At 40.0% G+C, this 12,793-nt stretch overlaps 1 protein-coding gene across 6 annotated transcripts in view; it reads left to right on the top strand.

Moving 5' to 3' along the window:
* Positions 1-12,793, top strand: part of unc5a (unc-5 netrin receptor A) — a 310,292-nt gene that overhangs the window by 293,038 nt on the left and 4,461 nt on the right. For all 6 annotated transcript variants that reach the window (XM_079629751.1, XM_079629755.1, XM_079629753.1 and 3 more), the window contains 3 exons: positions 7,401-7,550; positions 10,331-10,495; positions 11,799-11,977. In XM_079629751.1, the coding sequence (XP_079485877.1) occupies positions 7,401-7,550; positions 10,331-10,495; positions 11,799-11,977 (494 nt within the window). The remainder of the gene's footprint in view (positions 1-7,400; positions 7,551-10,330; positions 10,496-11,798; positions 11,978-12,793) is intronic.

Here is a 12,793-nt window from a genome sequence, read left to right as displayed (position 1 = left end):
GGAAGCCGGGTTTATTTGATATAATATTTGAAAAAATATTTGATATATTTTCAGATATCAAATACAGAACATGAAAAGAACATTTCAGCAATCACACTGGTAAATTCTATAACAAAGTTTGATATTTCATTTCAAAGTCATTTGATATTTAGAAGGAAAATATTGATTATTCATTAATAACTTGATTGTCAACCATATATGTAAATCACTCATGAAATCACTCAAAAGGATATAGATATCCTGAAGAGACAAGGAATTCCTCTTCAATAGTTTACCAAAATTTGTCTTCTGTCTCTGACCTGGAGGATTTTTCTGAAGAACGTTGGGCAGTTAAACTGCTCATGATCCCTCTTATTTTGTTCAAATAATTAACATTTTGCAGATTATGCAAGGTGTATGTAAACATTTGACCATAGTAGTATACAAATTTTCGTTTTCTTTTCATCTGCGCATTCAATTGTTTTTCAGTTCCTTCTCCCTTTTTTTTCTTTCTTTTTTTTCTCCCTTCCTAACAGATCAGGAATAATCAAGAGCTAATGCCAAAGCTGCCTCCCTCGAGGAGCACGTCTGAGCAGACTGTTAAGATTTCATTTGCATGCTTAATTAGCAAATGAAAAGGAGAGACACTCTGGCCGTGGCCCCTGAGCTCCGCTCGGCTCTCACTGTCAAAGTAAGAGGGCCCGTTCCCTGCTCTGCCCACTCCAGCCGCTGAGAGCCTGCCAGAAAGAATGACCTGCCTTACCCAAAGCTGCCCGCTGGGCCCCGCTAGGGTGGGCTGACAGGGGAAAGAGATGCCAGGAATTTGCCCAGTTTGTTTAAAATGAGCTCTTAGCCATGCAGAGATGAGAAGTGCTCCAGCCTATGATGGATGTGAGCACCTCCTCTCCAATTCTCTCCGAAGGGTTCACGAGAACGCTGACTGTTCTGTCATTTTAAAGTGAAGTGTTGAAGTGGTGATTTGTTGGCTCCCCCAAAAAATACCTTTTTTTTAATTTCACACCAGTTTCTGTTGTTTAATGATTGCAGGTGTGGATGTGTGATGTGCTTTTATATGTAGCCAGGGTGTTGAGCTACTAATATAGATGCTTTTTCAACCCATGACCTCCTTTCATACTAACCTTGCCTTTGATCAGGTGTGGGCCGCTCCAGGGGAACCTTCATACGTGGACAGACTCAGTCATGCAGTGCTCTCGTGTAGAGCTGCTTTCCATGAATCCACCGCATTTGCATTTTCACTCCCCTGAAACGCACAGACCGTTGTGGTAAACCACAGTGTCTTCATAGGACAGGGAGTTTTTTTACAGGGTGGTTTAGCGGGGAGTCGATTGGACTGTATGCCGATCTTTGTCAGTATGACGAGATGATTTTTGTTCCTGAGGCCAGATGCAAACTCTATGCAAGTATGTGAATGCAAACGCTTCACGCTAAACCTTGATATATCGATTTTTAAATTGAGTAAAAATGCCTGTAGTGTGTACTGTAATTGCAACAATACTGAACCATTTTTTTATTTTTAAGTTTCTTTGCTTTGCTAAATGAATTAATGTAGAACCATTTTTCTTGTTTTACATTGCTTAATGTTTAATTGGCTAGATATTTTTGCATATAGTTCATTTAGTTGAATCAGTTCTTTGGCAAATCACAACAAAAATATTTCTTAAACTTCTCATACAGGAATCACTAACAGCTGGAAGGTTCAAGAAAAAAAAACATGGGTCAAAAAGTTTGCGTAAAATGTCTACGGACAGTTTTCTCTTTCACATCAACTGCTTTTTTTACTGAGGGTTTTTATCCGCCACATTGATGCAAAAATGCATGTAAATCAATGTGTTTGCAATCTTGCAATGCATTGGTCAAGCATTTGAGAACTCGTGTAGAGCATGTTTGTGGTCTAACAGGTGCTTCACCCCCTGAGAACTACATCCGAGTCCGTGATTGACTTTCCTTCAAACATGTGAGGCTGATTTATTGTGATGGAATTATTATGCTAATCGTTGCTGATAACAGAAGAGGATTTCGGAATTTGCATAGCATTAGAAGAGTTGTTCATGACAAAGATGAATAGTTTTTTTTGTGTGTCTCTGTCTCCACCATCATCTTGGGTGAATATTAATTGCATTTTGATTGCCGCTGGGCTACTACATTAGTTTTGAAACACAGTAATGCGCCACCAGTGTATAAGATACCGCTGTTTTCGATGGTTGTCACACTTCCATTGAGCTAAGATCATACAAATACTTTTCCCTTTCTCTAACACTCCATTTCTTTCCTGTTCATTCTTTCTTTCTCAGTCATCATGAGTTTTGCTAGTGCCTAAATCAACAGCAATCTTTAATCTCCCAATTAAACCTCATTAAAATAATGTCATTGTCTTTAATCACAAGTATGACATTTGGGAGTCAGTGACATTTCAGCAGAGATGCGTTCAATATGTTTGTGAGTCTTATGGGACCAATTAGATAAATATTTAATGTACAACGGTCTGTTACAGAACTGCCTCCACAGCTGGCTTTACTGTATCTGGACATGTCATAGCCAACCTTCCTAAAGCTCTACTACAGGACCTGTTAGAGACACTTCCTTTAATGTGGTTATTGACCTCCTCCGACTGTAAACCTGACCTTATTATGCATGCCAGGCTGAGCAACAAACCACTACACCACTGCTCTGACCCTTTCGTTCTTAATGTGATCTCACCATAGCACTTGACCTTTCAACAAATCACGATTGGCAGTGTATGCAACCATTACAGAAAGAGTAGAAAGATCCAGATTATAGCATCAACATGTTCCGAAGCAAGTTCTGAAGCACCAGCAGAGGAACGTTTTGGGTTCACTGGTTTATCTGGCTTGTCACCAGGCAGTGGATTGTAAAATATCCTCTCGTTTCAGAGATGGATGAGCGATGACCTTTGGTGCCTCTTTCCAAATGTTGTTCACATTTAATCAAGACCTGCGTGATATTCTCTTCTCCCTCCAGACCTTTCAGACAAGTAGCCAAATGTCTGAGGAGCCACGTCTGGTGTTTTCTATCTGCTGACTGGGCTAGAAACAAATAGAGAGAGAGAGGGAGAGCGAGCGTTCTCATCTTTGACCTTTCGTCTAACGTCTGGGCATAATTTGCGCACATGTGCTTGCGTTCATGCTACAGGGGAGAAACCAAAAATGGTGCACGGCTTTGATCACTGACGTAACATTTAACAAGACAGTTGGCTTCATTACTTGACAATGCGCGAGGAGACGACGAAAGAAAGCCTCTGTGTTACTTACTGTTGCTCTGATTTGTCAAATTCCTTTCTCGTGCATGCTTGTTTGGAAAGCAGCTCGCACGTCGCTCGCATTTTTAGTTTTTAATCAGAGAGAGGAGGCAAGGGAGGAAATGTTTGAGGTGTTGGGCGGGAGAGAGAGAGAGAGAGAGAGAGAGAAAGAGAAAAATAACCTCATCACCAGCTGGAGAAAGCTCACAGACATATGTCTGGATGATTTACATCTGTGAAATGTTTGCCTCCATCATTCAGATCTCTGTTCTGACTTTTCTGACTTGCTCATCAGCTCAGAAAGTGCAAGGTCTGTTTTCTCACGGCTGAGAAGTCGTGGAAGACACCAGGCGGAAATTAGTCAATGTCAGTCACTTTGTTAAGCTATCATATCTTTATGCTCAGTGAGACAGTTTGAGATTAAGTTGTTACAGACTGAAAGAAATCTTCTATTACAACGGATCTATACTGTCATTAAAGTCAAAGCCTTTTTATTTAGTTCACTGATTTAAGATGTTGCGTAACAAACTTGTCTCAGTGGTTGTTAATTTATGGCGTCCTCATTTTAATTTTATACGGTATGATGGTTATTCCTTGTATCCTATTACTGGCAAGCCAATGGGGACAAAATGGATAGACCGCACTCTGCATTCATGTTTAATATCTTTTTATTTGAATAGCTCTGTGATAGATTTACTTGAAGGAATTTATTAGTGTGCAAGGCATACATCATTATTACTATTCCTCATAACGACCCGATCAGCAACAACCCTGTAAATGGTCAACTCAGAAATGTAACTTCTTTTTTTAACTGCACATTCACCTTTGCAACCACACAAATCACCATAGCAAAAACGTGCAACATTTTAGCAAAAACTCAGAACAGTATAGCAACAGCAAATCATCCTAGCAACCATGGTGCAACGTCTTAGCAACCATCCAGAGCACACTACACTAGCAACAAAAATAAAATACAAATTGAACTTTTGACCACTGTGGTTCAATCTTCTGAGAGTTCCATTAAGTGATTTATCTTAATGGAAGTTTGGGTTACCGTGAACTTTGTAAACACATTGCCCTTTTGCCTGAATTGCTTTTAAATGTTCTGTTTGTGTGTGTTTGGCGGAGGAGCGTTTGTAGCATGTGAGTTGTGGCTGAGCATCTAACCTCCTTCTGTCAAAGACGGCGAGGGGAGATAAACTATATAAGAGTCTTTTGTATTCCCAAATGGAGTGCAGCACTAGTCCGTCAGAGCCCGGCTCAGCACACCACAGGAGCTGTCCAGGCCTGCGAGGATGAAGGGTTTGTGGGCTCGTGAGGACTGTGGCCATGCTTCCCGTAATCCTGTTATCTGTCTCTCTAAAGCTTACCACTCTTCTGACCCGAAGACACCAGTGTTAAGCTGCCTCTGTCTCTTCTCCATTCCTTTTTTTGGTATTATATCGCTCCCTCACGCTCTTTTTCACCCTCTCTTGCTCCGGTTCTCGGTTTTCTAGTAAGTAAGAAAAAGTCAGAGGGTGGTCTTCGTCCTACTTTTTTTTTTTCATCTAAAGTCACGGTCAAAAGAGTCCTTTTATTCTGAAGTATTTTATATGAGTCATCATCACCATCTTGTCTTCATCCATGAGAACTTCACTTTGTCTCCCCATTGTACACACTTTAAACGTCTCCTTACTAAAAAAAAAACTACTACGGTGACCAGTTTCTGCCAAAAAGGAATATTCTGCACTTTATTTGTTTGTTTGTTTGTATTTATTTAATTTTATTGAAGGGGAACATTTGGTTATCTTGGTGCCCCAGGCAAGAAAATAAATCCATTTAGTCAATTTAGTAGCGACAAATCAATTTAGTAGTTATTTTTGTGCCTTTGGCCATTCTGATTATACATTTGTTTTATTTGTTTGTTTAAAAATAAATACATTTATTTATATTTTATTTGAAATCACATATTATTATTAAGTCAAATAAATAATCAGTAATATATACTGTATATATATATATATATATAATTATTATTATTACGTCTTATTTGAATGACTTTTTTGTTACCACTTTTTTACTTGTGTAAAAAAAGTGTACAAATATCCTGTACAAATACAGGATCTATGGTGTATTGTTTCTAATGTATATTTTTATACGGGTCTGCTTAACTTCTGTGCGGTCTAGTATGCAGTCAAGTGCTTTTTGCAATGAGGGAAATCATTTTTTGATTGTTTGAATGAAATTCTGTGACAATGTATTAACAAGACAATGGGGTGTAAACAAGGCCATGTATTCCCTCAGCCTGAGACATATGTTGAAAGCAAACACACAAATGGCAAGCTCAGTTCTTGGCTGGGATGCAGCAGCGGCGGGCCAAGACTGACATGTTTCTGCTCATCATTTTGAGCTGGCCTTGTTAATATACGTAGGGTGGACAGGCTGGACTGTGTCTGCATTGGTATGGATGCTCTTAGTTTTTCATAATGGGATAATTGGCAAGCTCTTCGTTGTCTCCCAGTACTAGGCAGCTAGATGTGCTGATAGGTCAGAATCAGGATCAAAGTCTGCAAGTGGCAATTTGCAATGCTAATTTCTGCCCATAGAGTGATTGTGTTTAAGACAAGAACATAAAATTAGTTGCTTGTAGTCTCAATAAAGTGTCTTTTGTCGTGAAGGAGAGATTATATTCCTCTTCAGATTCTAGTGCACTTAGGGCCATTGACTGGCGTGTAGACCTAATGGAATGAGATAAACATCGACCTCTAACCTTTTCGGTTAAAATTCACCTCTGTGGCTGGGCCGATTAACAATGAAAGATGACAACGTCTCTATCTTTACTGTGCTTATAGAGAGAGACTGCAGCTTAACTTTCTGGCTCTAATAATACAAATGGTTGAAACTACTTTCATTGTCTCCCATGAAACCACTTGTGGTCTGTAAAAAGATAAAATGGTGTTTTGCACTGGGACAAGGAGATAAAGCTTGTGTCTAGAATTTTTAGTGGTAGATTTTTTGTAATAAGTTTTTGTAAGATACTTTGTTCTGGACAAATTCTAAGGCAGACATAATGCATTGTGACAAGCTCAACAACGTGAGTGAAATTTGATAGATAGATAGATAGATAGATAGATAGATAGATAGATAGATAGATAGATAGATAGATAGATAGATAGATAGATAGATAGATAGATAGATAGATAGATAGATAGATAGATGTAGTTGGAACTGTAGTTAAGCAGATAATATGGTACTTGTACAGCAAGTATTGCAAATGAATAATTAACAGGTTCTATACCATTTTAATTGAAACTGGGCCTGCCGATACTTGGTAAAGAGTGCAGAAAATTGAATCGTTCATGTGCAGATAAAAATCACTGAGATTCTCCATCTTAATTAGAAGCGCTCTCAAACACAATTCGTGTGCATCCACATTCACACAGAAAGGAATCAAACATATGGTAATTACCGCACCCCCCATCTCTCTCCTTCATTTGTTGTCTGTTCGTTCAAGCACCTTTCTTTTATAGACACCGCAGCTCGCTTCTCAGGAACGCTTCACCTGTTTTGTTTTCCTTTAGTCCTTACATTTGTGCTGTTGTTTTGTTAGCAAGTCTGAGTGTTATGAAAGATTGCTATCCTGATTGGGAAGGTCTGCCAGTCCTCTAACCCCGGCATCCAATTCATCATATTGTTTGAGCTGTGGTTCCTCTGTGCAAGCGGAGGTCTTTGATGGGAGTCTTTCGGCTTTCAGAGACCTCTGCTCTGCGCGCTGCTTTAGCATGAGAGATGTGCCCTGAAAAAGAACTGATAGATCAGCCAGGATGTGCGCGGATATTATTACCTAATTCCAGATGGCTGTTCTGATGGCAACAAATGGCCTTGCCGTACCAACCCCACTGAGACGAAAACATTAGACGTGCGAGTACAAATTTCTCCTGGCACAGCCGCAGAAATGAAATTAAGCGAATCTTTGATGCACGAACAATGAGCGCTTGACGAATAGCTCAGCCCAGACCTTCATTACTGCAGCACCCTTGGATTTGTAGTGCATTTGCCAGAGTTGCCTTGACCTTGGCGTGACATTAAAGGAGCGTAGGGGGAAAGTAACGGGGTTGTGAGGGCCGTAGCCTGACCGCCTGTGCTGTGCCGTGTTGCTCCACAGGAGGTGATGCAGATGGAAAGACAGCTGGGAGGTCGACTGATTGACGAGCCTCACGTCCTGCTCTTCAAAGACAGTTACCACAACCTCCGCCTCTCAATTCACGACATGCCACAGGCGCACTGGAGGAGCAAACTACTCGCCGGCTATCAGGTGGGTTCCTATACAACACCTTCTCTTGCAGCAGCAGCGCTTCTTATCAATTACTCACTCTTTGTATTACTGAGACTTTGGTAAATCTTCAAAATACAAATAAAGATATTTTTTTAATGAAACCTGATAGGTTTCTGTCTGTCCATTTGAAAGTCCAGGTAATCAAACCATAGAACTAAAAAGGTCCTGTTTACACCTGGTATTGGCGACGCCAAATAGGTGTAAACAGGGTCTAAAACGTTTTGAGCTTGTCCACTTTCAAACGCATCCAGAGGTAGTCGAAAACATTTCATAGTGTAGACGCTCATGTGGTCAAATGCGTTCGAAAGCCATAAAATATGCCTATTCTCCGCCTACTGACGCCTATTTATGTGTAAATATTGTGAATATTATTGCAAATGCTCTAGCCAGACGGGATTGAAACTTTGTCGGATGAAGACTTTGAAGACGAAAAACGTACCAAGCACAATATTCTCTCGCCATTCCAGATTTCTAACACACACTCACGCCGTTTTGACGAAAGCTGCTGCTCTGTATGTTTTTCCTTCGTTCATGTGTAAATTGCACCAGCTTATTTCATCCATTAGATCAAAAGATTTGAAAAATCCCATACATTTACTCACCCATAGACCATCCCTCGAAAAAAACACCAGGTGTAAACAGGAATGTGTTTTCCTCATCTACTTGTGATCTGATCGACCAAAACACATCTTAAGACCAGGGGTACCATGACTTTTAGTGGAGGGACAGAAACCTTTCAGGTTTCATTAAAAATATTTTAATTTGTGTTTTGAAGATCTTACGGGTTTTGAACGACATGAGGGCGAGTAAATGATGACAGAATTTTCATTTTTGAGAAAACTCTCCCTTAAATGGTGTTTGATTGGGTGAGTGTATTTATTGCTATCACTTCTACTTTGGGTTAGTTGTTTTTCAAAACCCATAACCTCAAATATTAAATGTATTAATTAAACATTAAATATAAAAACAAATGCCTTGAACACGATAAATAGGCAAATAAATTCCATACATATTTAAGAATCAATCATTCCTAGTCTAGCAACCTGCTAACATCCATTCAGAACTCTTAAGAAACCACGTCGCAACCACCCAAATTGTTCTGGCGTTATGATGATAACAAGTTTTGCCTGAGCAAAGTGTGAAACTCTGCTTTGTGCAGTTTTCCCTTTTATCTGTTTGCATCTGTAACATGTACTGCAAATGTTATGATTGTTTTTTTGTTCTCTGTTGTCTAAGTCTTTTCAAACGTAATTGAGTGAGTTAGAGTTAGCCAGTTATTTTTCTTGGGGGCAAATTTGAAGGGCTTGTGTGCTCTGTGGCCGCTCTGAGCTTTCTAACAGGATGTGTGATCTGGTGTGTCGTCCGGATTGCTGTAATTGGAAATTTCTTTGGTTTCGCCTCATTAGAGTATTTCTGAACGTGCGGGGATGCTAAAGAAGCCCATTATAGGGTGAATTGGCGAGCAGGGACCCTAGAACGTCTGCTCTTAATAACATGCACGGCCTTGGCTACGAGTTAACGGCTTTCTGGGTAAAGGAGGATTGAGAGCAGTGCAGTTTTCTCATATGTCTTCCTCAACACTCTGCCCATCTCAGGACTCTTTCCCAGTGGAGGAAATTAAATATAGACCAATATGTAAATGCTCAAGGCTGCAGCACCTGATTTTTCTCGTGTTTCCCTTCCTGGATCCATGTATGCATGGGCCTCGGAGGAGCGTCTCTGGATTCGGGAGGTATCTTGGCGTAAAAAGCTCCTCCGAGGATTTAAAGATGCCAGCTAACAGTGTTACAGCATAAATGTGCATAGAGGAAACATTTTCTCACCTGAACATCCCCTATTTTTTATGTAAGTGTTTTGCTCGGTTTGGTTTCCCCACAGACTTTTCAGTCTGTATAACAGCTCCCCCATTAGAATAAACCGAGGTACTGCATATTCTCTGATAACACAGGCTTTTATTGATTTGCTGTTTGATTGGTTCATGATTGATGTGCAGTCTTAAATAGCGTGTGCTTATCTTTGTTTTTGTGTCGCTCTGCACAATTAATAAGACAATATGAGACAAGGGCGTATTATAAAGCTAATATTTAGTTAAATCAGACACGCTCTGAACGTGTTTTATTTGACATGCAATGTATTGTTTTAATACATGTTATTCTTTTACTTGACTGTGGATATGCAGGCATATCTGTTCTATCTACTGAATTGTGCCCGTTCATAAATTAAATCCAAATCCCCTGTTGTGAACAATTCACTTTTAAGGACGTTGACGGAGACAAAGAAACTATTTTTTCTGCTCTGTTTGAAAATGTCGACTACAATAGATTCAGAAAAGCTTTCATAGACTCGCACGGGCAGCCACTGCATCATAAATCATCAGGTGTTTTTTTTCTTTTGTCTGTGTCTTTTACTGACCGTCAAATTCAGCTGGATCTATTGTTTGCGAGTGCAGAACTTTTAATGAAACGGAAGCTGTGTATTGTCTACCGAGTGACAGAATTGTTCTTGTAAGTTTAATTATGTCAGATGCAAAGTTTGCCGAACGTTGCCAAAATCAGGAAACTTTTGCATACTTCTTGTGTTGCGAAAATCTAATGGAATCTTGCTAATGGAATCGGCACTGAAATGAAGCATTGCATAATAAGCTATTCATTTTAATTTCATCATTTGAAGCTCTATAACGGTGGATTTTATATCGGCTCTGTTTATTTTGGGGAAATATTCTGAAAAAAACCCCCACACATATTATTTTTTTCCTCTAGGAGATCCCATTCTACCACATCTGGAGCGGGTCTCAGCGGACCCTGCACTGCACCTTCACACTGGAGAGACAGAGCCTGAGCACCTGTGATCTCTCCTGCACGCTGTGTGTGTGGCAGGTCGAAGGAGAGGGCCAGAGCTTCACACTGGACTTCAACATCTCAAAGGTAACTATTCCCTCATATTTCAAACATATATCAAATATTTTCACAAAGTTTTGATGTAAAGTAATGTTGCACCTACATGTCAACTAATTCTCAATAGAGTATTAGTAGACAGTCTGCTTAATATCTGATGACACTTTATTTTGATGCTCCCCAACAGACATACTACTGACTATAAGTAACTTTGCAAGTACATGTCAACTTATTCTACTTTCCCAAACCCTAACATTCTGCTAATACTCTACTAATACTCTAATGAGAGTTAGTTGACATTTAGGTGCAACCTAACCTTTAGTCAACAGAATGTATAAAGAGGGACATCAAAATAAAGTGTAATCTTGAACTGCATATGCATATTTTAACCATTTCTTAAAACCTTTCAGTTGAATTTAAAGGAACACTCCACTTTTTTTTGGAAATAGGCTCATTTCCAACTTCCCCTAGAGTTAAACAGTTGAGTTTTACCGTTTTGGAATCCATTCAGCCGATCTCCGGGTCTGGCAGTTGCACTTTTAGCATAGCTTAGCATAGATCATTGAATCTGATTAGACCGTTAGCATTTCTCTAAAAAAAAATGACCAAAGAGTTTCTATATTTTTCCTATTTAAAACTTTACTCTTCTGTTGTTACATCGTGTACTAAGACCAACAGAAAATGAAAAGTCATATTGGCCTAGAAATTTTTCTAGGCCAATATGACTAGGAACTATACTCTCATTCCTGCGTAATAATCAAGGAACTGTGCTGCCGTACCATGGGTACAGCAGGTGTGATGATATTACGCAGCGCCTGAAAATAGTCCCTAGCTTGGTAACTTCCAACGTGACCGGCACCAAGTTGGTAATATCATTGCGCCTGTTGGTACGGTAGCACAGTTCCTTGATTATTATGCAGGAATAAGAGTATTGGCCTAGAAAAAAGCAACTTTTCATTTTCTGTTGGTCTTAGTACACGATGTAACTACAGAAGAGTCAAGTTTTAAATAGGAAAAATATCGAAACTCTTTGGTCATTTTTTTGAGAGAGATGCTAACGGTCTAATCAGATTCAATGATCTATGCTAAGCTATGCTAAAAGTGCTACCGCCAGACCCGGAGATCGGCTGAATGGATTCGAAAATGGTAAAACTCAACTGTTTAACTCTAGGGGAGTTGGAAAATGAGCCTATTTCCCCCAAAAAATGGAGTGTTCCTTTAACTGTCTGTTTTTATTAAACGATTCTCCTGCAAAAGACCATAGATCTTCAGATAAACATCCCTGTACACTTAGAATGAGTAACACATGAGGTTGAACTGTTCTTGACTCCAGGACATCAGACCACTGGACTCTGATTTCCTGTTAATGGACAACTGCACCCCTGCCCTGGCTGGTCCGAGCGCATTCCAGATCCCTTACCTCATCCGACAGAAGATCTGCAGCAGTCTGGACACCCCCTGTCCCAACGGAGCAGACTGGAGACTACTGGCCCAGAGACTGAAGCTTGACAGGTACATGTAGGATCTCTTAGCATCTCTAAGATCCTGTTTAACCAAACCTGAGGATTCCGCTCATGAAAACAGAGTGCCGATATAGCAGATTGTCTCGGTGCGGTTCTTTCCTTGCATGTTAAACACAGACTTCCACAGGAAATTGCAAGGCAGTGATTTAATTACTGTCCCATTGAACTTCCTCCAGGTAATGGAACATAATGGGCAGACTTCATTTGTCCAATAATGTTTACTTGCTCCAATTAATTACAATTTGAAGTGTTGTGGTGTGTGTTTAATTAGCACACTAGCCCAAAACGATCCATTTTCATTTACTTAGTTAAGGAAAAGCGCAGAATCCACGCAGGTGGAAACGTTCGTAATGTTGCCGTGTTTTTTTTACTCAAGACACTGTCCTCAGAAAATGTTTGAGGACCTGAAAGCAGCACTACTAGTGAATACAACCCCCCGACTGTAAACCTTTTCTCGCTGAGAACAGAGCGCATACAGAAAACAACACTTAAAGCCCCAGGCATTTGAGGTCCAGAAAAAGGTCTTTAGATCGAACAACCCACTTCAGCTTCCTTCGGGAGATGCATCTCGCAACATCTAATACGCTGCAAAAAGGGGTTGCTTTGTTCTTATTGATTAGCTTTGATCCGAAAGGTTCAGCCTGGTCAATGGAAAAGGTCACATGCAACCTGGGTTTTACCCTTTTAGAGGACTGAGACCCACAGAAGATAATTCATCAAATGAAAATGCAGGGCTGCTTTAGTTCAGGAGTTAACAAAGCATGTGTTCGGATGAACTGAGCATTCGCTCATTGGTTTAGTTTAT

Source organism: Phoxinus phoxinus (genome assembly GCF_949152265.1).
Source record: "Phoxinus phoxinus genome assembly, chromosome: 12".
Lineage (NCBI taxonomy): Eukaryota > Metazoa > Chordata > Actinopteri > Cypriniformes > Leuciscidae > Phoxinus > Phoxinus phoxinus.
The sequence above is the reverse complement of the archived record's forward strand: the minus strand, read 5'-3'. Positions and strand labels throughout refer to the sequence as shown.